The 27,367-nt window shown below is 45.4% G+C and overlaps 1 protein-coding gene across 1 annotated transcript in view; it reads right to left on the reverse strand.

The window, feature by feature from the left end:
• Positions 1-8,675: 8,675 nt before the first annotated feature.
• The window catches only part of LTN1 (listerin E3 ubiquitin protein ligase 1), a 142,424-nt gene continuing 123,732 nt past the window's right edge, over positions 8,676-27,367 (reverse strand). The window contains exons 13-18 of the mRNA XM_044285900.1: positions 26,979-27,165; positions 25,006-25,177; positions 20,723-20,943; positions 16,754-16,948; positions 14,476-14,643; positions 8,676-9,108 (exon numbers count right to left, since the gene is read on the reverse strand). Of these exons, the coding sequence (XP_044141835.1) occupies positions 9,046-9,108; positions 14,476-14,643; positions 16,754-16,948; positions 20,723-20,943; positions 25,006-25,177; positions 26,979-27,165 (1,006 nt within the window). The 3' untranslated portion in view covers positions 8,676-9,045. The remainder of the gene's footprint in view (positions 9,109-14,475; positions 14,644-16,753; positions 16,949-20,722; positions 20,944-25,005; positions 25,178-26,978; positions 27,166-27,367) is intronic.

The following is a 27,367-nucleotide window of genomic DNA, read 5'->3' on the forward strand; positions in this document are numbered from 1 at the left end:
ACCACTACACTATACAGCTGCATGGCCAGTTACTAAAAAAATAAATAGTGGTTAACATTCTGGGCTGAAATATAGAAGGTTGTGAGTTCGAATCCCGCCAGAAACTTTTAAAAAATATTGGCTTAATTTGATTTAAATACACTGACTTGAGCATAGCGATGCTTCAGCCGAGCATGCTAGCCCAACACTAGTAATCATATATTGTGGAACGTTTTGGTCAGTCACTGACCTTCTTCAGCATACTACAGTGGGGAAAATAAGTATTGGCGATTTTGAAAGTTTGCCTACCTACAAAGAATGCAGAGGTCTGTAACTTTTATCTGTGTGAAACAGAATCTAAAAAAAATTTATCTAGAAAATCACATTGTATGATTTTTAAATAATTAATTTGCATTTTATTGCATGAAATAAGTATTTGATCCAATAGAAAAACAGAACTTAAAGGGAACCTGTCACCTGGATTTTGTGTATAGAGCTGAGGACATGGGTCGCTAGATGGCCGCTAGCACATCCGCAATACCCAGTCCCCATAGCTCTGTGTGCTTTTATTGTGTATAAAAACCGATTTGATACATATGCAAATTAACCTGAGATGAGTCAGAGCTTGAAAATATGACTCTTCTCTGGTCACACAAGTAAGATATGACTGTTTTATGTTAATTTGCATATGTATCAAATCGTTTTTTTTACACAATAAAAGCACACAGAGCTATGGGGACTGGATATTGCGGATGTGCTAGCGGCCATCTAGCAGCCCATGTCCTCAGCTCTATACCCAAAATCCAGGTCACAGGTTCCCTTTAATATTTAGTACAGAAACCTTTGTTTGCAATTACAGTACAGAGGTCAGACGTTTCCTGCGGTTCTTGACCAAGTTTGCACACACTGCATCAGGGATTTTGGCCCACTCCTCCATAAAGAACTTCTCCAGATCTTTCAGGTTTTGGGGCTGTGCTGGGCTACATTAGGTTTCAGCTCCCGCTGGCTAGGCCACTCCAGGACCTTGAAATGCTTCTTATGGAGCCACTCCTTAGTTGCCCTGGCTATGTGTTTTGGGTCATTGTCATGCTGGAAGACCCAGCCACAACCCATCTTCAATGCTCTTACTGAGGGAAGGTGGTTGGCCAAAATCTGGCCCCTATCCATCCTCCCTTCAATACAGTGCAGTCGACCTGTCCCCTTTGCAGAAAAGCACCCCTCAAGTATGATGTTTCCACCCCATGCTTCACAGTTGGGACGGTGTTCTTGGGGTTGTACTCATCCTTCTTCCTCCAAACACGGCGAGTGGAGTTGATACCAAAAAGTTATATTTTGGTCTCATCTGACCACGTGATCTTCTCCCATGCCTCCTCTGAATCATCCAGATAATCATTGGCAAACTTCAAACAGGCCTGGACATGTGCTGGTGTGAGCAGGGGAAACTTGCGTGGCCTGCAGGATGGCATAGTGTGTTGCTAACGGTAATCTTTGAGACTGTGGTCCCAGCTCTCATCAGGTAATTGACCAGGTCCCCCCCGTGTAGTTCTGGGCTGATTCCTGACCTTTCTCAGAATCATCCTAACCCCACAAGGCAGGATCTTCCATGGAGCCCCAGAATGAGGAAGATTGACAGTCATCGTGTTTCTTCAATTTTCGAATACTTGCGCCAACAGTTGTCGCCTTCTCACCAAACTGCTGGTCTATTGTCCTGTAGCCCATCCCAGCCTTGTGCAGGTCTACAATTTTGTCACTGGTGTCCTTCGACAGCTCTTTGGTCTCAGCCATGGTGGAGAGGTAAGAGTGTGATTGATAGAGTGTGTGGATAGGTATCTTTTATACAGGTAACAAGCTCAAACAGGTGCAATTAATACAGGTAATGAGTGCAGTGTAGGAGGGCTCCTAATAGAGCAGGTCTGTGAGAGACAGAATTATTGCTGGTTGGTAGGTGATTTCATGCAATAAAATGCAAATAAATGATTTAAAAATCATACAATGTGATTTTCTGGATTTTTTTTTTTTATTCTGTCTCCCACAGTTGAAGTGTACCTACAATAAAAATTACAGACCTCTCTGTTCTTTGTTGGTGGGAAAACTTGCACAATCTGTATAAGAGTCAGAGAAGAGCGTCTGGCTCATGTCAATCTGGATTGCAGGGTGGTCGTAACGCGGGGAAAAGATCAGTGTGTAATGTGATGGAAAAATTAATCCAGCCAGCAAAGGAGGCAATATGGACAATCACAATACATTAGTAAGGGCCTTGTATTATCTTTGGCTACATGATAAATGTTGTTTATTGAAGTGAGAAGACCCCTTTACCGTTTACAATCATCTGGTTCCTGCTATATATCAGGGAGGTCCTACTTCTGTGTATTTGCTGTGTGCCAGTGATGCTTCATAATATTCTACTTGCGACCGTCCAGTTGGTATACAGGTCGGATCTACCGCGAGTCCTGGTGTATCAGAGTGCTGGGAGACACACAGTCAGAACCAGGGGAAAATGATTGCAATTCGGGAGGTTCAGTTCTGCAGTTTTATGAACAACCAGTGTAGTTACAGCAAGTTGTCAAAGGAAGCAAAGAGGAGCAAGTGAGCACAGAGTGGCTCGTGGCCGCCCTCAATGCACTTAACAAGCTCATTTGCATATGCATAAAAGGAACTTTTTTTCTCCAGAATGAAGCACAGATTGCTAAGGCTCCTTTCACCCTAGTGTTTTGGCTCACAAGCGGTCCAAAACGGATCAGTTTGCATTCTAATGCATTCTGAATGGAAAAGGATCCGCTCAGAATGCATCAGTTTGGTCTCCATTCCGCTCTGGAGACGGACACCAAAACACTGCCTGCAGCGGAGCCAAACGGATCCATCCTGGCACACAATGTAAGTCAACGGGGACGGATCCGTTTTCTCTGACACAATAGAAAACGGATCCGTCCCCCATTGACTTTTAATGGTGTTCAAGACTGATCCGTCATGGCTATAGAAGACATAATACAACTGGATCCGTTCATCCGTGCAGTTGTATTGTTGTAACGCAAGCGTTTTTGCAGATCCATGACGGATCCGCAAAAAACGCTAGTGTGAAAGTAGCCTAAGTGAGAGGAATTACATAGAGGCATTGTACCTGGGTTATCAGTGAATTTCCTGCTCACACACTCTCTTTAACCTGTTTCGGACACATGACGTACCGGTACGGCATGTTGTCCCAGTACTTAAGGTAAGGACACAGGGCGTACCGGTACGTCCTATGTATTTCCGATCACCACCGGTGGTGATCGGAACCCGGTGCCTGCTCAAATCATTGAGCAGGCACCTGGGGACAATGCGCCGGGGGGGGGGGGGGATCCTGTGACCCCCCGTGTAGGCGATCGCAGCAACCGCAGGTCAATTCAGACCTGCGGTTTGCTGCGTTTCCGGGTTATTCGGGTCTCTGGGGTCCCGATAACCCGGAACAGGATGGAGATCGGTGGTGTGATAATACACCACCAATCACCATCCTGCGATCCCGAGAGGTGATGTGACATCACCTCTCAGGATCGGCTCTCATTGGTCGGCTGGACGGACGGGCATTTCAAATTGCATCCGCGCTCCTCTCCTCCTCCTTTTCAGTCCGGAAGCCGAGGAGAGAGGAGCGCTGTGTTGGATCTCCAACCAGCACCCTCATCGGTGAAAAGCTCAGGATCCTCAGCCAGCACCCTAATCTGTGCCCCAGCACCACCGGGTATTTAGGGAAAGGCTAGGGACAGGTTAGATTAGGCAGGGATATTTAGGGAAAGTTAGTGGAAGAAAATAAAATAAAAAACATTACTGATTGCATCACTCTAAATTAGGTGTCTGGGGTCTACAGCACAGCTGTTTGACCCTAGACCCCCCCAGGGGTGCTGCAGCTGCTGCTGCTTGCCCCCTCTATCCCCCCACCACAACCTTTTTGGGGCGCAAGCAGTTTCTTTTTTTGTGTTTATTTTTTTAGTCTTTTTTTTGTCTGTTAGGTTTAGGGTAAGTTCGCGAACACCCGGTGCCCACACACATACGCACCCTAAATAAAGATTTACACACACACTACCTTATGGCCTGGATGTTCTCGGCTGAGGAGGCATACACCCAGCTTGCCTCCGACTCAGAGAGTCCCAGTGAGGACGAGGATGACCCCACTTTCCTTTTGTCATCCGCGTCCTCCTAATCATCTAGCGATTATGATGAGCCCACAAGGCGGCGGAGCAATGGGACCGCCATGCTAGGGACCCTGTGGCCCACCCTAGTACGAGCAGCTCTGGGGCTCGCACTAGTGTAACCGGCCCACCAGTTAAGTCCACCGAAGCCCCCTGCCGGTGAACTTAGTCTGGTGTACCCCAGAGCGTTTTGAGCCCGTGATTCCTGATTTTGTAGGCCAACCAGGAATCCAGATTTCCACAGTGGGCTTCACTGAATATGACTATTTTAGTCTTTTTTTTCAGTGACTACCTTGTAAATCTAATGGTGGAGCAAACAAACCTGTACGCCCAACAGTTTGTTGCTCAACACCCTGGCTCCTTTATGGCTAGGCCCGGTGGCTGGACCCCAGGTCAGTGCAGCAGAGATGAGGACATTTTGGGGCCTCGTGCTGCACATGGGCCTAGTCAAGAAACCTAGTGTCAGGCATTACTGGAGGGGGGACGTCCTCTACCAGACCCCACATTACAGTACGGCCATGACACTCTGCCAGCAGTTTGAGGCCATTCAGATAATGCAGCATGTCCCCCCCCCCCAAGGTGATCCTGCCTATGACCGCCTGTACAAAATCAGGCCGGTCATCGATCACTTTGAGGACAAATTTGTACAGGCCTATGTACCTGGAAGGGAGGTCGCGGTTGATGAGTCTCTCATTGCTTTTGAAGGGAAGACTCCTTTTCCGCCAGTAAGTTCCCTCTAAGCGGCCGAGGTACGGCGTGAAGCTGTACAAACTTTGTGAGAGTACCTCAGGGTACACTTACAAGTTTCGTGTGTACGAGGGTCGAGATTCCCGTATTCAACCCCCAGAATGTCCCCCCACTCTGGGTGTTAGCGGGAAACTTGTGTGGGACATTATGCACCCACTGCTAGATAAGGGTTACCACCTGTACGTGGATAACTTTTATACTAGTATCCCCTTGTTCCAGTCCCTCGTCGCCAGATCCACGTCCGCTTGTGGGACCGTGCAGAAAAATCAACGCAGCCTTCCATGGAGTACTAAATTTATATCCCAATTTAGCAAATGACAAATCGGATAAAAAAACTGGTTCTCAGACTTGAGACACTAAAACAAAATTATTATTTTTTTAATATTTTTTTAGTAAAACTAAATTCAGTAAGACATATTATGTATCGCCACGTCCGTAGGAATCTGCTCTATAAAATTACCCCCTCAACCCCTCAGATGAACACGGTCAAAAAAATAATAATTTCATCCGTTTTTTTCCAGTAACAAAGCAAGGGTTAACCGCCAAACAAAACTTAATATTTATTACCCTGATTCTGCAGTTTACAGAAACACCCCATTTGTGGTCGTAAACTGCTGTATGACCAAACGGCAGGGCGCAGAAGCAAAGGAACGCTGTATAGTTTCTGGAAGGCAGATTTTGATGGCCTTTTTTTTTTTGGGCACCATGTCCCATTTGAAGCCCCCCTGATGACCCCTAGAGTAGAAACTCCATAAAAGCGACCCCATCTAAGAAACTACACCCCTCAAGGTATTCAAATTTGATTTTACAAACTTTATTAACCCTTTAGGTGTTCCTCAACAGTTTATGGCAAATGGAGATGAAATTTCAGAATTTCTATTTTTGGTAACCTTGCCTCACAAAAATGTAATATAGATAAACCAAAAATCATATGTGCCCTAAAAATAGTCCCAACAAAACTGCCACCTTATCCCGTAGTTTCCAAAATGGGGTCACTTTTTTATGGAGTTTCTACTCAGGGGGGCTTCAAATGGGACATGGTGTAAATAAAAAAAAAGTCCAGCAAAATCTGCCTTCCAAAAACCATACGGCGCACCTTTCCCTCTACGCCAAGCATGTCAAACTCAAAGGCTAACATGGGCCAAAAAAACAAAATTTAAGTTTATGTGGGCCGCATCAAAAAAAAAAATTTTTTTTACAATATAATGCAGACGGATCCGTTCTGAACGGATCCACCGTCTGCATTATATGAGCAGATCCGTCTCAGACGGATCCGCTCTGAACGCAAGTGTGAAAGTAGCCTTAGGGGCGAGAACCTGGGATCTTTCATCCCTTGTCCTATTCAGCTCTATCAGGGTGAATAGGAGTTCACACTGTCCCTGCTGCTCTGTGCCTTGTGCACACAGCATCAGGGATGTTACCATGGCAACCAGGGCTTCTGTAGCGTCCTGGCTGCCATGGTAACTGATCGGAGCCCCAGGCTTACACAGCTGGGGCTCCGATCAGAAGCTGCCACTGCACCACCAATGAGGGGGAGGGGAGAGGTCCCTGTGGCCACTGCCACCAATGATTTTAATACTGGGGGGGTTGAGAGGGGCTGGCGCACTGTGCCACCAATGATTTTAATGGGATGGGGGGTTGAGGGGGGGGGGGGCACACTGCACCACCAATGATAAATTACCCCTTTATACAGGAGGCTGGTACTGGCAGATCAGCAGTTAACCCCTCAGGTGCGGCACCTAAGGGGTTAACTGCCTCTGATCGCAGCTCCCTGTCAGCGGCAGGGTGCCGGCAATGCGATTCTGCTGCCGGCACCCGCCTCCTGTATTGTGTTAAACTTCTTTCACTATCAGGCCACACAGAGCGGCGCCCAGCGATGTCTCAGCACTCACCATTAGTCCTGGGCGCCGCTCCGTTCGCCCGCAGTGCCCCATTACCCTGGGTTCAGACCTGAGCGTTTTACAGCGCGTTCCTACGCGCTGTAAAACGCACAACAGGCAAGAACCAATGATTCCCTATGGGAATGGTTCTCACCTGGGCGTTTTACAGCGCGTACGATCGCGCTGTAAAACGCCCGACGCTCAAACAAGTGCTTGAGCTTTTTTTGGGGCGTTTGTCGCGCGTTCCCGCACATAGATATTCGGGAACGCGCGACAATGTGTGCACGCCTGTCTCCGTATGCGCGATTGTAAAAGCCCGTACAATCGCGCATACAGAGCGCTCGTTTCAGAACGCTCAGGTCTGAACCCAGGGTTACTGTCTCCTCTCCTGCTCCACATGCTGCTGATTACTATCGGAGCGATGGGAGGAGACATCAGCTTTACTAGTGGGCGTTCCTTCTTCCTGGCTGTAGCGCTGTCCAATCGCAGCGCAGGGAGAAGGAACGCCCACTAGTGAAGCTGATGTCTCCTCCCATCGCTCCGATAGTAATCAGCAGCATGTGGAGCAGGAGAGGAGACAGTAATGGGGCACTGCGGGCGAACGGAGCGGCGCCCAGGACTAATGGTGAGTGCTGAGACATCGCTGGGCGCCGCTCTGTGTGGGAAATGGGAATAGTCCTATCATTGGTGGCTCAGTGCGCCCGCCCCTCCTCCGCCCCTCTCTCCTCATTGGTGGCGCAGTGCGCCCGCCCCTCCCCCCCCCCCTCTCTTCTCATTGGTGGCAGCGGCAGCAGCACAGGGGGAGGGAGGACAGCTTCCTTCTCCCTGTGCTGCTGAGAGAACGTGAGCGCGCCGATAGCAGCGCGCTCATGTTCAGAGATACTAGACTGCCGGGCCGCAAAGATATTCATTGCGGGCCGCATGTTTGACACCCATGCTCTACGCCCTACTGTGTGCCCGTACAGTAGTTTACGGCCACATATGGGGTGTTTCTGCAAACTACAGAATCAGGGCAATAAATATAGCATTTTGTTTGACTGTTAACCCTTGCTTTGTTACTGGAAAAAAATTGATTAAAATGGAAAATTTGCCAAAAAAGTAAAATTCTCAAATTTAATCTCCATTTGCCAATAACTCTTGTGCAACACCTAAAGGGTTAACAATGTTTGTAAAATCTGTTTTGAATACATTTTTGGGTGGTTTCTATTATGTAACCCTCACAAAGTGACGTCAGACCTGAACTGATCCCTAAAAATTGGGTTTTTGAAAATTTCTTAAAAACTTCAAGATTTGCTTCTAAACTTCTAAACCTTGTAACGTCCCCAAAAACGAAAATGTTATTCCCAAAATGATCCGAACATGAAGTAGACATATGGGGAATGTAAAGTAATAACTATTTTTGGAGGTATTACTATGTATTATAGAAGTAGAGAAATTGAAACTTGGAAATTTGCAAATTTTTCAAGAATTTTTATAAATAAAAATGATTTTTTTTACTTCATTTTACCAGTGTCATGAAGTACAATATGTGACGAAAAAACAATCTCAGAATGGGCTGGATAAGTCAAAGTGTTTTAAAGTTATTACCAGTTAAAGCTACACTGGTCAGATTTGAAAAAAATGGCCTGGTCCTTAAGGTTAAATATGGCCGTGTCCTAAAGGGGTTAAAGAGGTTGTTTCATCATAGATGGTCAAGTGAAGGACACACAGATGTGCAGGGACATGAGTCGTGCTCCCATGTGTATTCCTCTTAAATAGCAGCAAGCAGAGATCTTAAAAGCTACAAGAAAGTAATACAGAACTGTATATTTTATATTCTACGTACTGACTGGCGCATTTACATTTTGCCAATCTGACATTTACATAACCGCACCGAAAACATTTCTGAAGACAACAAAACCACAACCATTTTTCATCACATTTTTAATTAAAATAAATCGAATTTCCAAAGAAAAGAAGAAGAAACAATTACAAGTTATGTGGCTTTTATTGCTGTCCATGTGACTCCCCCAGTTTTTAAAATGCAAATTTCCTTCCCCTAAAATTAACCCTTGCAACTGCAGTCTGATTTACACTCTCTGTGATATATTACAGGAGATCCGGTATCCAATGTTATAGCTGGGGTGGGTTATGGGTGGTGAGATGAAAAACCAAAGACATCGGTTTAACAGGAACTGGAAATATTCACACACAGGTCCTTCAATCAGTAGTGGAGAACAGTGTCCTGGGTGGATCTACAGAGAAGCTTCTGAGTAGGTAGAAGCTTCTGGCAGTTCTCAGAAGAACATCTCTCTGCACAGAGGACATGTCGATTTGTTGCTTGAAGTAAACCACTTGTACTAAAAGGATAAAAAATAATTATTATGCACTTTGTAATGTCTATCAGTAACATGTTTCATACAAGTGACTAACACCTGCTGTGCTTCTGAAGGAATCCATGATGTCTTCTCCAGCAATGATCACCATGAAGCAACCATATTTGATTTATTGGATCCCATAGTTGTATCCACAGGACTTTAGTACGGAAGGTACCAGAAATGGTGCCATGTTTCCACTTGGTTAAAAGAAAACAGACTCTCAATCAGACTAACAGGGAGAATCTGGTTACGACATCAAGATGCGTAACTAAAACGTAGTGACGACAGTAAGCAAACAAACAAGACGTTGACATGTTCTTTTTTTAAAATCTTTCTAATATCCTGACTAAGGCCTATCCTGCACATGACCGTATCCGCCTGAAAACAGCAGATCCGCAAAATACGGATACCAGCCAAGTGGATCCCGCACTTTAATCGGCCCCCATTGTAAAAATGCCTATTCTTGTCCACAAACGGACAGCTGCATGGATGCAGACAACACACAGATGACATCTGTGTGCCGTCCGCATTTTTTGCAGCCCTATAGAAATTAATGGGTCTGCATGCGATCTGCAAAAATGACAGCATGTATTTTTTGGCCCATAAGACACACCTTTTCCCCCCCAAATTGGGTGGAAAATGCCCCTGCGTCTTATGGGGCTAATACTAATACTAATGAGCACTTCCATTATGGAAGCGCTCATTAGTACCAGAGGACTGGGAAGTGGTGAATGCGGCACTACTCCCCGAGCTCTGTACTCACCGCTTCCTGGTCCTCTGCAGTCGGCTGTGCTGTGGCTGCGAACAGCGTGTCTGGTCACAGCACAGCGCGCAGCAGGAAGAACAGAGTGATCTGAATTCTGGGAGCACACAGCGTCTAGAGCAGGAGAGGTACATTTATTTATTTATTTATTTCCTCTTGGGCATGGGGTCTTATCTGAGGCTTAGGGGTCCCATCTATATTTGGACTCATATCTTTTTTTCTTCTCTTTTCTGTACATGATCATGGGAGCAGCCATCTTGCCTAAGCTACTGTTAACAGCGTTTACACATTTCGGGGGATCCTCATGGAGAGCGCCAAAATGGCGTGAGGAGTCTTATACGCCAGACAATGCTCCTCTGGAATTGTGGGATGATTGTATGCAAATAAGCTCTTAGCAGGCTTCACCTATAATGCCACCAGATGTAAGGCAGCTGTCCTATAAGTCAATGTCCGACCTTTTAAACAGGCCATGAGACATGACTAATAATTAAGCCAGCGCCTCATCTGCAGACAGCTGTTTCGGAATGATTGCCCCCTCATCAGTGCAGAGCAGAGAGTACTGGCTTAACTGGGTCAGAGGCCTAGGTCAGCATTTCGGGAATACTTTATCTCCTTATGGAGAGCGCCTTAATGGCATGAGAAGTACAGCTACCTTACATGTAGTGGCTTTACAGGCAGAACTTGCTAAGAGCTCAATTGCATACCCCCTTTCCAGAATACAAGAGGGGCATTACCTAGGCCTATAAAACTCCTCATGCACTCTCCATAAAGATACACAGTATCCCCCAAATCCTGACTTGGCCTCTCACCCAGTTAAGCCAGTATTCTCTGCTCTGCCCTGATGAAGAGAAATCACCCTGAAACAGCTGTCTGCAGATGAGGTGCTGGCTTAACTATTATCCAAGTCCCAGCTTTACAGCAGCCGTGGGAACCTCTAGTCTGGAGATGATTCACTGACCTCTATAGAAAAGAGTCATGTGCATGCTCTTTGACCTGTGCAGGAACAGGGTGGAGTTGAGCTGTGACCATCATCTATTTATTTTCCATGGTGGATTTGGAGTTTTCGGTCTACACTTTAAGATCAAGGTGTTGGCATTAATTGTAATTCTGCCAGTGATGATAATGTGAAGACTGCTGAGAAGTGATCTCTACAGAACAGGGAAAGGCCGCCTATGCGGGGCTCAGAGCGAAAAATGAAAGATGTCATTTATTTTATTTTTATTATAGATGGTGACATACCATCGAAACTTGACTGAAACAATAGGTCATTTTCTCATGACAAATTCCATTAATTACAGCAATGGCGCCTTCTGGCAACTTTATGGATGATCCAAAAGAATTGTCTACTAAGCACAAGGTCACTACAGATACAAAGTGACACATGCAATTTAACCATTCCCTCCGTATCAAGACTATTCATCTCTTTAAAAGCTGCCCTGTACATAAGATTGATATACTGTGGTGGACAGTAGAAAATATGGGAGTTAGAAGATACGTCTACATAGTTGGCAGGTTCATTATCATCCTGTAACAGGGAGTATGACATGGATACGGGGGGGGAGGGGAGCTGCTAAACATCTCATTCCTAAATACCTGCTACGTGAGATCATTATTGTATTTGTACTGCACACATCTAATGGGGGAGGCTGGTATGTCAGGAAGACAAAGGCTTACACACAGACCTAATAATCTATGCCAAAACAGAGAGGATGAAAGTGATGAAGGTAAACTGCCACAAAACCGTGGAGTAATGCACAGCAATTACTCACCAGAGCATCCTTCAGATTCCCTAATGTGTAGGTACAGGGCGCTAAGATTTATGCAAACATAACATTTGTATCATTTTACACTGCTATATATACTGTACTTATGCATTTAGAGGTTCTTCATGCACAATGAGATGAAATAGTTTTCAGCCCATGTGCCACAACAAGGCGACTTCCCTCAGATGGGTCCTTACACCACACAACGTGCTTAGCTTTAGCCCTTCACTTTACCTTGTCAAAAGAAGCTGGCTAAATGTGTCTTCTGCATTTTGATGGCCTGGACCCAAAAGAAACACAAGTTCCCTATTGTATAGGTACATTTCCTAGTGTAGGGAATATGAGAGGTCGCCTTGTCCTGGCAGATGGGCTCATACAACCTGATCACAATGTGCGTAAAAACCTCAAATTTAACTGAAATGTAGCAGGAATGCAATGTAAAATAATTAAAATATTACATCTTTACATGAAGCTTTCGCTCCCATGTGAAAATCCAGCAATACCCTACACAATGGCAGAGAGGAAAACCTCTTACCTAGAAATCCCTATCTGTGGCTTTCTAGGTAACACTTTAGCTATGGCTCCACAATGACACAGAGTGGCCTTCGTGGTAAAATCATGGTATTACAACAACTTCATAGGTGACTCATGACCATTGCATGAATTCTGACCATGTCGGAGCTCGTATGATAACCGCACATCTTTTCTACCCACAGGGTGACGTGGAGGCGGTGAGCGAGTTGCAAAAAAGACAATTTTACCACTATTCACCTTACAATCATGTATGTCATAATGTAGTCTCACGAGAACAGCTGGAGCTCAAAGATATTTGTAAAAGCTAAACTAGCGGGAACATTGAATATTCACAGCATGGCCTCTTGGTAGGTGTTCACAGGATGATCGTTGCTTCGGACATCAGCTTGTACACATACGGTACATAATCACAGGAGAATCCTCAACCACACGTGCCCGTTGAATAGACTGGAGCTAGATCACTGCCCACAGGCACGGAGAACTTCAGGATTTACATGAGAGAATTTCTTCATACACCAACTATATTAGGCTATGATCTGTATATTACGTATACGGTTGGCCTTTACTGAACGGAGGCTTGTCATGTAACCGCAGCATCTACACATGTACCTCTTATGCCTGACCCACGTGCCCTGGTAAGGATGTCAGACACCAGATCAGAGATTAGGGATGGCCAGAGGCTAAACACCTGGGATTCCTCAGGCCGGCTCATGTCTCTCATCACTGCCAGCCTTTTTCCTGTAGAACAGAACTGAGAGTACTGTACTGAGGAGTGGACCTCTTCAGTAGGACATTGAAGGTTTTAGCTTAAAGGGGTTGTCTCACTTCAGCAAATGACATTTGTCATGTAGAGAACATTACTACAAGGCACTTACTAATGCATTGTTGTTGGCCATATTGCTTCCTTTGCTGACTTGATTCATTTTTCCATCCCATTATACACTGCTCATTTTCAGGGGTTATGACCACCCTACAATCCAGCAGCGGTGGTCGTGTTTCCACACCATGGGAAAAAGCACTGGGCTATGCCACCAGAGAGGTCGGCGCCTTTCCCTATAGTATGCAAGCACGACCACCGCTGCTGGATTGCAGGGTGGTCATAACCCCTGAAAATAAGCAGTGTATAATGGGATGGAAAAATAAATCCAGCCAGCAAAGGAAGCAATTTGGACAATCACAATACATTAGTGAGTGCCTTGTATTCACTTTCTCTACATAATAAATGTAATTTGCTGAAGTGAGAAAACCCCTCTAACAAGTTGATCTTTTCTAGCAGGTTCCCCCTTATTACTCGTAGATACGAGGCCTATGGATAGGAGGATCATCTTTGGGTATAACTGCGAAAAGAAATATACAAAATGCTGTGATGGGAAAGTTGGTAAAAAAAAATAATAAAGAACAATACTGGAGGCAGAAAAAGAAACTTATGAGGACCCGTTACTAGTCAATGCCATGGCAGCCATGTTTTACCACCAGCCCATCATGCATTCCATGCTGTAAGTACCATCGCTCGCTGCAGAAGGCACACACTGGCCGGCCTGCATGGAGTTTTGGCTGCAGTAAGGACACTGCCATACAGGTCGGTACTGACTCCCAAGTTGTGGACCTGGATAACACCTGACCGGGTCTGATCACACAAGCGAGGTTGCCGCACTGGCTTGTAAGTGACTGGGGGGATAAAAGCTCTCTCATCCTGCAGCTTCACCCCACAGTATATGTCCCATCAGCTGGGTTTAGGATGTATATACCCCATGACATTAATAAACTTCAGCACTTTTACTTCTTACCTTCTGTTGTCTTAAAGGGATTGTCCATGTTCTAAACCCCTTCTCAGCCAGAAAACAACAAAATAACATATACTTCCCTATTTCACCTTCCACCGCAGCTACTTTGATCCTTCCTGTTGCTGCAGCCATGAGGTCACCTTATCAGCGGCAATGATAATGCACCCGTAAGCAACAGACACTGCTGCAGCCAATCACTCTCCTTGGTGGCCAGTGATTGGCTGCAGTGGTCATGGAGAGTCATCACTGCAACCCAACAACGCCTGGTGAGGAGGACCAAAGCGGAAGCAGAACCTGTCTTAGTGAGACAACCCCATTTACAACTCATCTAGTACTCTTTCAGTTAATTTACGTTCCTCTGTCTTCACTGCATATTTGAATCCATCCAGGTGCTGGGATACCTTGCTGACTGGCACAGGGAAGTCCACATATATATATATATATATATAATAGATGAAACTGAATCCTGCACATCCCATAAAACATAAGGCAGACTGGCCCTTACCAGGCACTGAGAATGGAACTTCTTCTTGCAGGTCCTGCAGGCTTTTTTAGGTAGAGAATAATTTGAACCATGAATGACCGAGAAACAGATCATGCAGTCTTCAACTCCTTCAAACCGCTTGTCCACATTGTTCTTCCAGAGGGCCAGGCCTTCCATGATGCTCCCGTTCTGAGGAGGTCACAACATAAAAGTATAATGAGATAATGAACCAACCCCTGTAGACCCCAGGACACTGCAGAGCTCCAACTGCTCCTGACAGAACAGCGGACCTCATATACTGGGAGTCTTTGGTTTGTCATTTTATTCTTTTATTAATCCTTTCATAAGGATACAAGAGGTAAGGCCAATAACCATGTAAATTTAGAGCTGGAGAGCTGTGGGATCTACTTGATCTGCTGCGCTCCCCATGACGGCATGAAGCAGAGAGTCTGCAGCGTCATCCCCCTCCTCCACACCTTCAATTGCGGATAACAAGCTACTGCGCCAATGACACAACAATCTCTACATTAGGTAGAATTGAAGAGCATCTGTCAGCAGTTCTGTACCTATGATACTGGCTGACCTGTTACATGTGCACTTGGCAGCTGAAGGCATCTGTGTTGGTCCTATGTTAATATGTGGCCTCATTGCTGAGAAAAATGATGTTTTAATATATGCAAATGAGCCTCTAGGAGCAACGGGGGCGTTACCATTACACCTAGAGGCTCTGCTCTCTCTGTAACTACCGCGTCCCCTGCACTTTGATTGACAGGGCTGGGCAGTGAAAACGTCATCACTTCTGGCCAGTGCAGAAGGTGCGGCAGTTTCAGATAAAGCAGAGCCTCTAGGTGTAATGGTAACGCCCCCGTTGCTCCTAGAGGCTCATTTGCATATATTAAAACCTTATCATTCTCAGCAATGCGGGCACATATGAACATGGGACCAACACAGATGCTTTCAGCTGCCAAGTGCACATGTAACAGGTCAGCCAGTGTCATAGGTATAGAACTGCTGACAGATGCCCTTTAAAAGGTTATTTGTCTCCATGTAAGAGTTCCATCATGGCAATAACATAAAACATCTGCAGGTGATCGCATTGCCCCAAAACATTGCACCGTCACTATTAAAAAAAACAATTAGAAAAGAGTCCCCATATATTCGGGCAGGATCCGGCCATGATGCGCCGGCTGTAATCATACACATGACATTATGCCAAATGCATTGAAGCTTTTAAGAAGGATTTCAATCTAAAAAGTAACACTGACTATTAGATTAGTAAATCAGAAGCAATTATGTTTTACTTACAGGGGATATTGACGCAATGCTGTTTTTTAGTGATGGCCATTTTTGGCAAAATTACAACATTGATCGTCACCAGGGACGGACTGGGAACTTAAAGTGGCCCCGTTTCGTAATTGGGTCCAAATTGATGGAAGGCAGGGTCAGCAATACCATATTGTGGCACATTATACCACATACCACAGTCCATCATAAAATACTGCCAGCAGCACAAAATACATCCCCAAAAACACTGGCCGGCCCGTGAGGAGGGTCCAGGCGGCCCCCTGGGCATCGGCCCAGCGGGAAATTTCCTTGTAAGGTCTATGGCCAATCCGCCCCTGATGAAACCTTTGAATTAGCTTCTAGGTGACACTACTTCCTTTTGAGTGAACAGGATGACAAACTGACAGGTGGCCATCCATTTCTGACGAGCGACCGTCCATTTTTCGGATAAAGTGACACAGGACTGAATTGGATTTATCGGCAGTGGCGCTCTGTACAATAAGCTGCAGAATCCGGTCTGGATTTGTTTTGCAGATTTTCCTGCACATTGTTTGTGGATTTGCTGTGGAAATTCTCCTCTCCAAATCCGACCTGTGCGCGCTTACCCTTAACAAAAAAAAAACAACAAGCTCTCTGTAGAAACAAACAGCGCCATATCTATCCCACAGGTAGCGTATGGTACTGCAACCCAGCCTAATTCACTCCAATGGAGCCAGGCTGTAATCTGGACCGCAGACAGGGATGGTGCTGTTTCTGGAAGAGAGCGGACATGTTTTTCTAATCCTGGACAAGCCCTTTAAATCAAAGGTAACGATCAACGAGGCTGCACTTCGCACTGTCAATGTACAGAAAAATGCCCAAACCTCCAGGTAAAATGACCATAATTGCAAAAATGTGGGACCTGCTCGACCTCCTGAATTACTAACATAGGACAACATTTACATTTTGGGTAGGAATCATTTTGGAATTGGACACAGTTCATGCAGATAACAAGTAGCTTTCCTCGTAGACTGACCTGATGAGTAAGGTAGGTATTGAGCTGTAACATCCAGTTGCGCCATTGCTGAACCGCCACACCTACTCGCCGGCCGCTTTCTACAGTGATTGACCCCAGGGGGTAGTTTTGTGGCAGCTGAATAATGAGCTCTATGCAGATGTCATCCACGGAATAGGTGGCTATGACTTCCCGGGTAGTAGGACGAGCTTTGACCTAAGGACAAAACATTTCAGGTCAGATGGTATAAAGCATATAAGCAAAAAGCAGAAAAGACAAAAAGTTAAAAAAGAGAAAGAAAAAGTTTCCTAATGCCAGTTCCTCGGCCTCTCCGTGTACGAGGTGAAGCTTCGTCTTCCAAAGTTTCCATGGGAACTTCCAGTAACAATACACCAGATCACATAAAGCCTTCCTGATTCCCGTCTCCAGAGTTTAAGCAGGGGAGGAAAATGAGACACACGACTTGTGTTGCCTTTGGCTTGGAGGAAATGGAATCTGCATTAAGTACAATTTCCAACTTCAAAGGCAACGAACCCTTCCCTAATTTTAGACTAAAAACTATTCTGGTGCCGGCCTCACAGCATCTGTATAATATCATGTAATACTGTATACACCTGCAAGTACGAGCTCATTATGTCCACACCAGAGAGGTCCAATATAGGATTGACCCCATCATTAAAGATCATTGGTGACAAACCGTAATAGTGGTCACTACAGGGCCCATCGAGGTTCCTTACAAATGGCAGCACGGAGATCTTTTTGATTTACCATCGCATTTTTGGTTTAAGGACACGTTCACCTCAGTGCGTTAATTTCCAGATTTCTATTCCATTATAGCAGGGATCCGCAACCTTCGGCACTCAAGCTGTTGTGAAACTACAACTCCCAGCATGTTCCTCTCACTTCTGTAGGAGTTCAAATAACAGCCAAGCAAGTGTCCATGATGGGAGATGTAGTTTCACAACACCTGGAGTGCTGGAGGTTGCTGACCCCTGCATTATAGGAACAGAAAAACAGAAGAAGAACCCGTCATCATACCACAGCACACCAGCGGCAGCTGACGGATGCCATTGACTATATTGGGTCTGTCATTTCATCGCACATTATTAAAGGGGTTTTCTGGGATTTTCATATTGATGGCCTATGAGATTGGCGGGGGTCTGACTGTCGGCTGTTTGAGGAAGCCACGATGCTCTCTGCAGCTTTGCTAAATGCCCACTTGAATGGGATTGAGCTGCTCCTAGGCCATGTGACCGATTAACGTGAAGTCACATGACCTGGGAAGAGGCCTAAGGTGATTGGCAGGGTGGCTGGGAGTCAGACCCCCGCCGATCTCATATTGATGACTTATCCTGGGGATAGGCTATCAACATGAAAATCCCAGGAAACCCCTTTAAGACAACTATGATACAGATGTGCATGAAGCCTAAGATCTATCACACAGTTGCCTAAACTTTTTTACTCAAGCTCTTAGGGATTAAAAAGCCAGGAACAAATGTTTTTGCTATCCCAATGGTGGCAAGCTGTGGTCATATACCGTATGACTGGAGCTGACTAAGCATTGCCTGTCTTAAAGGGCTATTCCTAACTGATACGTTTGTGGTATATCCACAGGCTATGACATAAATGTGTGATAAGTGTGGGGACCACCTCCGGGACACTCACCTAAGTAAAAAACAAAGATTTCCAGACCCCTGTTTGACACGGTAAGGAGGTAGCCACTGCACTGGGTGAAGAATGAATGAAGAGGTGGCCACTCATGAATGCGCCTCAGTTAGGACCAGTCAAGCTCATTTGCTCGGCTCTTTGGGCAACTCTCACAGCAGAACTGAGGGGAGAGAGCCAGGCACATGTGCAGCCACCTACCTATACTATTCATTCTCTGCCTGTGTGCAATGGCAAGCGACTGTCCCACCAGGTGGGGTGAGGGTCACCTGCTCTACATATTGATAGGATAATCTGTGGGTACGCCATAAACGTATGAACTGGAAAATACCCATCCTAGTAATATATAGTTGGATGTGGTACGGACTATCTGCCCTGTAATTCCAGCGTATATGGCCTTTAGAAATGTTTATGGTTAAAGGGGTTGTCCCACTAAAATTATTGTACAGCACCAGGATCTGAATACTTTTCTAATTACATGTAATTAAAAATCTAGCATAGCCACCGAGTTATTCAATAAAATATATCTGTACAGCGCCACCTGCTGTTTGTTTTTTTCTTATTTCTTTGATCTGCTCACTGAGATGGCCGCACAAGCTCAGTTTCATCCTTCAACTGCCTCCTGAGCTGTGATAGGGCGAGCTGAGACACGCCCCCTGAGCTGCAGCAGAAAAGACACTCCCCTTGAGCTGTCAGCTTGATATCAATCAAGTGGGGAGCTCTCTGGGTCCATGTGAGGTGCAGGGCTGGTTCTAGCTTTGTTAGAATGAGGTTGCCATGTACTATATGGTGTCTGATTTTCATTTTTAACATTGGTCACGGAATAACCCCTTTAAGACAATGGCACATTATTTCTACAGATGATGTCCTTTGCATTTGTGGTTCTGTTAGTCATTAATAAAGCTTGACTTCCTCCCCCTGAGAAAAGAAAACAAACTAAAATCTCATCCATCCATTATTTCCACTGGGCAATTTCACAACTTGGGAGCGGAATTGCGGTTGCGCAACATCCCTTTTATTCACGGACGCTGTGGCACTACTACAAAGTCCACATTACACAACATGAGAGGATGAACTATACAGGACCCATTTAAAATGATGATGATGAAAGAGCTGAAGACACCTCTGCCATTGTTCAGTAAGCCTCTGCACCTGGGAGGCTTTGCATTCTTCAAGGAGATGGCAGTGGCCTTCTTGGGAGAATATCAATGATAGGATCAAAAGAAATGTATACTTAAGACTATGACCTAAGGCAGTGAAAAGGCTGCCAATGTAATTCAATGCACAAGAAGTAAAAACAATAAATAAAAATGAAGGAACTTTGCAAATTATTTTGATTAAAAATCTACTCATCTGCCTCTTCAGCTCCTTGTGTCTCCATGGTAACAGACTACAAACAAACTGTATGTAGTCTGATCCTGCAGTCATGTCCCTGCCATTTATCCGATGCATCTAGGTATTTTCTATGATGTGTATCGTTTTAGGTTTGCTATTAATGTCTATGTATGTGAGTACTCCTGGGCCATACTGGACAATGGACTAACTAGACTAATAGACTACCAACGTGGAGAGTATTTTGCCTATTCCTTCTCACTACAAAAGAGAAATGCCGATAGCAGATATTACTAAATGCAGGCAACCAACAATTCTACTACTTACGCTGGAGAATAGATTATTGGATATCATGATTTAGAGAAAAAAAAAAAAAGACCATGCCGAAGATGTAAAACAACTAAAGCAAATTAAAAATGCCGCATTGGGCTACGACAACCAATTTTTTAAAGTGTTTCTGTAAAATGAGATTGGCTGCTATCGGAAAATGCTCTGCTTATTTACTCTCACAGGTTTTCCTAAATATTCCTTCGTATTCTCAGTATCTTTACTACACTATCATGACACAGCCTACAGAGAAGAAGATTTTGCATATCTGGCATTGCTTTTTAAAGAGACTGTTTTACACGTATCCGTTATCCACAGGCAATAGGAGTCTGATCGGTGGAGGGCCTACCGCTGAGATCCCCACCAATCACGAGAACCAGGGTTCTGTGTCTCCCCATGAGAATGCAGTGGCCATCGAGCATGTGCACTGCTGCTCCATTAGTTCCTAAGAAACTTAGAGATGAATGAAGCACCAGACCCGCCATTCCACACAGTCTTGTGATTGGTGTGGGCCCCAACGGCAGGACCCACAGATCAGTCAATTATTCAGTATACTGCGGATAGGGAATCAGAGTAAAACTTGGCACAACCTCATTAACCATCCGAGTGTAAATCTCTAAAATAAGAGTCACATAATATATGCACCTACGCTATAGTAAATCTTACCGTCATGCCGTCGAACATTTGCGTGCTGCACTGCACAGATGAGATTTCCTGAGAAGACAGCACTCCGCTCACATACTTTGTAGTAAATTTGTCGACCACGCTGAAGATCCTCTTCTCGCAGCCGTTCCACCACAGGCGGACCATCGCCGGTAAATCCTTCAATGTGATGTGGTAAACGCAACATGCCAAGTGGGGGATCTCGTACTGCAGCGTGGCACAACCTACAGAAAGGAAACCGGGCACAATTACCCTTTTCAGGGAGATCCATAAATCTACAGTCTCCAAAAAGGTGACTGGGCCATAAACAAAACTGGCTATTCTTTAGATGTATGGGGCCAACACAGAACAACCTAACCCAGAAGAGGATGCCATGCCGTGTCCCCGCTGCAAATCTCCTTTGCCACATATTTCTACTGGCAGCACAGTGCCAGTTCAGCTTGTGGTCATTTAAAATAGAATGGTTGCTATAGGCTTTTATATACATTTATTGGATGTGAATTCATGGGAACCAGTCTGTCCATGACCATGAAGTGATGTACTGTCGGAATCAAGTTTTTAAGTTGCCTATATGTTATTAGAATCTTTTTCATATCACTATCTATGTTAAAAATAATCCTAAAATCTTGCCATTTTTACACAAGCGAGACACATTATACACTGTTCACAATAATCAATATCACAGCTCACATTCTCCCCCTCGCTGCACAATGACCTTTGCAAAGGTCTAGCAAATTCTCCCACAGAAGTCAATTACCATCCTCAGACCACAGTGCATGCCCATGTGCCAGCGGTAAAGCCCATTTCTAAATGCTGTAAACAAAAACATTTGCAAGATAGCTGCCCCCATAAGGATTTGGGGGGGTAATATCTCTTCTTGGGGAGAGGGCACATGTATGGCCTATATATAAGTCTCCTCACGAGGATTAATGCACCCTCTCCCCAAGGATAGACAGTACCCACCAAAATCCTGAATTGGCCTCTAAGCCAGTACTCTTTGCTCTGCACTGATGAGGGGCAATCACCCCAAAACAGCTTTCCGCAGATGAGATGCTGGCTTATTTAATATCCGAGTCATGTCTCAAGGCTTAGTTAAAGGATTGAACATTGACTTATAGGATAGCTGCTTACATCTGGTGGCATTAGAGGCAGAGCTTGTTAAGAGCTCATTTGCATCCTTTTCTTCACTTTTCTAGACAAATACATCAAGTTTATGCAGAAACTCAATATTTCTCAATATGTTGACCCTTCTTTTCAAAACTTCTGCAGTTAGCCCTGAGATGCTGGATATCAACTTCTGGGCCAAATCCTGACTAATGACAACCCGTTCTTGCCTAATCAGTGCTCGGAGTTTCTGTGTTTTTGTCTGTCCACCCACTTTCTGAGGACTGACCACAGGTTCTCAATGGGATTGAGATGTGGGGAGTTTCCGGGCCATGGACCCAAAATCTTAATGTTTTGTTCACCAAAGCTGGAAATAATAAGTCTTTGCATAAACAATGTATTTGTCAAGAAAAGTAAAAAAAAAAAAAAAAAATGTATGAAATGCTCATAATTGTACTATACCATAGAAACGTTCGCCAAAATGATACAAAAACATTGAAGCAGCAAACTTTGTGAAAACCAAAATTTTTGTCGGTCTCAAAACTTTTGGCTGTGACTCTACGTTCCTGTGAATGGGAGCAGCGCTGCAGAAGTCTGTTCCGTCCAGTACACAATGGATGGCGCTGTGCAGTTCTGGCGCCGGACCTACACTGAAACCGCTGATCACCCAATGACCTAGTTACGACCGATCATAAGGATAGGCCATCAATACCTAAATCCAGGCATGCCCCCTGGCAACAAATAACGATTCCATAAAAGGTCTCTTTTATTCGGACTTTGCTTTTCCGGGATGCATACGGTTTTCTCCAAGTAAGATTTTGCTCACTGCCTCGTCCCTTATCGTTCATCTATAATCCACTTCATTATAGAAACGTTCATCATGGTAATTGATTTGGATCTAAGCTGTCACAATTCCAGCCTCACAAGATGACAATATTCCATGCAGAAAAAAAATAACTACATTTTGTAGAGTAAATCTTGGCTACATATCCCTACATTATCAAACTTCACATCGCAGCAGATATGACATCAGTTTTGGACGATACAGGATAGGAACACCAGACTATCTGTGTCCAACACTGGCTATAGTCCCTGACATCTGTTATACAGTATGCTCCTCGGGGTCAGTGAGATCCTGGGCTCTCTGTAGCCTAGTTAAGGGGGCAGGGAGGGGCACATTGGCCATAGACCTTACAGGGAAATATCCCGGTTGGCCAATGCCCAGGAGGGCAACACAACCCCTCCTCATGGCCGCCAGTTGGGTTCATAATGATCTGCTGCTATCCTATGCAGATGGCCAGCAGCCGCAGGTGCCCTCCTGAATTCAACCGTATCAACGTCCTCAGGACAGCGATACAATTGAATACTGTGACACAATTTTGTGCAGCTCTGTGGTATTTGGTTCAGCTGGGTCGGTATATTGTTCTGCAGTGCACTACGGGATTGCTGGCCCGGCCTACTTCTGTTGGCCCTGCCCAATTATGTTGCCCTACATTCTGTCAATTTGGACCCACCTGCAACATGGGGCCATTTTTACCTTTTTTTCCAGGGCCACTTTTAGTTCCCAGTCCGCCCCTGACTCCCTTTCAGGGGCGGACTGGGAACTTAAAGTGGACCTTAAAAACCTAACAGTGACTCTATGTTGTAGGCAAAATCTAATTGACAGAAGGCGGGACAACACAAGTAGGCAGGGCCAGCAATACCATAGAATACTGCCCCTGCAGAACCCAATATCACAGTGAGGCACAAAATTCTGCCCCTGCAGAACCCAATATCACAGTGCAGCACAAAATACTGCCCCTGCAGAACCCAATATCACAGTGCAGCACAAAATACTGCCCCTGGAGAACCCAATATCACAGTGCAGCACAAACAAAATACTGCCCCTGCAGAACCCAATATCACAGGGCAGCACAAAATACTGCCCCTGCAGAACCTAATATCACAGGGCAGCACAAAATACTGCCCCTGCAGAACCCAATATCACAGGGCAGCACAAAATACTGCCCCTGCAGAACCCAATATCTAAGTGCAGCACAAAATACTGCCCCTGCAGAACCCAATATCACAGTTCAGCACAAACAAAATACTGCCCCTGCAGAACCCAATATCACAGGGCAGCACAAAATACTGCCCCTGCAGAACCCAATATCTAGGTGCACCACAAAATACTGCCCCTGCAGAACCCAATATCTAAGTGCAGCACAAAATACTGCCCCTGCAGAACCCAATATCACAGTGCAACACAAAATATTGCCCCTTCAGAACCTAATATCACTGTGTAGCACAAAATACTGCCCCTGCAGAACCCAATATCACAGTGCAGCACAAAATACCGCCCCTGCAGTATTCAAGTGATCAATGTCCTGAGGATGGTGAGGCATTTGAATTCAGGAGAGCATCAGATCATTATGTACCAGCCAACCAGGAAATTTCTGTGTAGGGTCTATGGTCAGTGTGTCCTTTAAAGGGGGTTCCCTGGCAGGAAGCTCCACATCATGATGATATGTCAAAACTAACACTTTAATATTACATCCTAAAATCCCTTTAAAGGGAATTGGTTAGAAGGATATTGCCCCACAATCCTCCTGGAGTACCTGACCATTCGGCTTTTATTCATGCCCGCGATGGGGGTCTTTTACTGCCTCTACTGATGACTGAAATTTCCAAAAATCCACTTTAATCACTTTAATGAGCGGTTTGGAGTTAAGGAGGTGGAGACCTTAAGACTCAAAGTCCCAAAACCAGCCCCATCGGTCTCAAATGATGTCCATGAAGACGGAGAGCATCGACTGCAGCCCTCAGCAAGTTGTGCGCATGCAACAACGCGCTGTTGTGCTGCAGATGACATTCCCTGTCCTTATGGACATCAATTCAAACTAATGGTGTGGGATTTGGGAATAGCAAGCCTGACTTTGAGTCTTAAGGTCTCTGCCTCTCTGACTCCAAACTGCTCATTTGCATATGGTAAACCATCAGTTGAGGCAATTAAGGACCCCATCATGGACAGGAAGAGCACAACGGTCAGGTATGCCAGACAGTTTAGGGGCAATATCCATTTAAATGTATTTTGCCATGACCCTGTAAAACATTGGGGGTTCTTTGGGTTGTCTATGAGAGTATGATATAAGGAGTAGAAGAACTCTTTACGGATGCTATATGGTGGGGGTTTATGAACTCACCTTGCACGGTTAAGGTTAGCTCTTCAGTAAAGAAGGTTCTGGGCTCTTTGCAGGCTGCATCGCTCACTTGGCCAGGAAATACTGGTGTATGAGGCATCAGCTTAAACAAGTTGTAAAGCAGTCTATTCAAGCTCTTTGTTTTTCGAAGGTACTGAGAGTAGAGCGCCCGCAGCTGGAAGAGAGGAGAATGACCGGTTAGAATTAAGCTCTGCATTTGGAGGTTGCATTACAAATGAAGAGTCGTGGAAGCAACTTTCTAAAAAATTAGCCCTAAGCAAGTAAGGATATCATTGGTCGCTTACCGGGCCCTTGAGGTCTTCGTACCCTTGAGGTACTGTGGATAAGGGAGAGCTCGATGGAAAACTGCCCAAGAGGGATCACTTGGCTTTCTTTCTCAGTCAAGAGGGCTAGACTGTTATACCACCCATTACAGTAGGACAACAAGGGGTGGCTGAATCGACGTGGACAAACTCCGCCCACCAATGGTGGACGATGACTTTCACGAAAGCAGATGGCTATTGGTAGATACAACGGGGGAGATTCTCCAACGTGAGTTCAGATACAACAGGTAAGCTTAGTACAGCGCTCCAGATGGCGACCAAAAATATTTGCAGATGGCGACAAGACTTTTTAGCCTCTTCGCCGTTTGCGACAGGGCTGCCGCGCTGTAGCTGAATATTGCGGGGGGGCATGGGAGCCAATAATTCCTTGCCATGCCGCCCCAGCGCAGGCGTTCGCTCAGCAGCACAGGGGAGAAGGAAGCAGTCTCTCCCACCCCCCTGTGCTGCTGCCACCAATGAGAGGAGACGGGGGCAGAGGAAGGGAGGGGCTGTGGCCACTGCGCCAACAATTATGTTAACTCACCCATTAATTCAAATACAGGAGGCAGGTGCTGGCTGCAGAATCACATAGTCGGGACCTGACCTCTATGACAGGGAGCTGCGATCAGCGGCAGTTAACCCCTCAGGCATATACAGGAAACAGACCGAGGGACCAGCTCCCAAAGCTTTGTCCGTAGTAAAGCCAATCCTGGTGATCAATGCTACAAAGGGGAACTCCCTCCATTGTACACTCCTGCAAAAATAATGTCTGCAGGAGTGAAGGGGTTAACTGCTAGGTTCAGTAGCTGTGGCAGATACAGCCCTATCCCTGCCATAGATCACCCTGACTAAAATGTACATCACGTTGTGGGAATTGGAACCCGTCCATGGTGTATATTTTCATTACTGGGTTAAGCGCTTACCATATACTGTCTTATTATTACTAGGTTCAAAGTATATACAGTAAGCTCCTAGTGCTGAGCGAGGCTCTTGTGGATACCTTGTGTACCTGGTTGGTGTGCCATTTATGGGTTGTCTGCCATCTTGATTATTCTTTCCCTCAGATATGGTTCTCCTAATGCAGCCTACATGTGCCATCATGTCTCAGAAGACGACACACCAACAACGGCCAGTGATAGACCAGTAATGTAAAACTTCTTTCACCTAACTCACACATGAAGTGCAGTCCTATGGGATTCAGCTTCACTCCATCTTCCCTGCCTCCTGCTTGTGATGGGTCAGCTCTTACAAGCAGGAGACAAGGGAGAGCAGTGTGCAGCAGCATCTCATATGATACAATGGAGACCCTGCACACAGCACACACAGAAAGTGCAGTTACTGCGAGTCAGGAGAGTATGTGCCAATCATTGTATCACTGCACTCCTGATAAGGCAGACATTATATCTCCAGCAGCACTCTATACCTGAGAGGACATATGTGGCTGGAGATTGGTGGGGAGGTGTTTTAGAGCTGCAGGAAGTGATTGGATAGATAATGATTCACATGAAGTCAGCCACACAGGAGAGACTGACATCCTGTCTACACAGAAGGGCAGGCTCTGGACTGGTGGTCAGACAACAATCCGCATTATCACATGCCAAGTTATAAATCCATACTCCAGATGGAAAGCCAATATTGATAATAAGAACATACTTGTGATGACGCAGCCTTAAAGAAAGTCAGTATGAGCTTCCAAGTCAGAAGATAACCAAGGACAAAGCAGAACTCTTCTTTCAATGGCTGGATCACGGCAAATTCTCCTACTTGGATTCCTTCGAGAAGAGCTTCTACTAAATCTTCTAGAGTAGCCAGGGCGGACATCAGGGCGGCTGGTGGAGACCTACAAACAGAGGATCAAACCTTGTGGTTAAGAAAAAAAGGCGCACGGAGCCAAGAGCCCCCTTTTAACTAGACATAAGAGAAGGGACCCCATAGCGAAGTTTAAACACAGCCACCATTGCAATGCTGTGCTTTCCGTAAGGATAAAACTAATCACGCTCTTTCCCCTCCCCCCCCCCCGTTTCACACTGGCTAATGGAAAC

The sequence above is a fragment of the Bufo gargarizans genome, chromosome 3 (genome assembly GCF_014858855.1).
Source record: "Bufo gargarizans isolate SCDJY-AF-19 chromosome 3, ASM1485885v1, whole genome shotgun sequence".
NCBI lineage: Eukaryota > Metazoa > Chordata > Amphibia > Anura > Bufonidae > Bufo > Bufo gargarizans.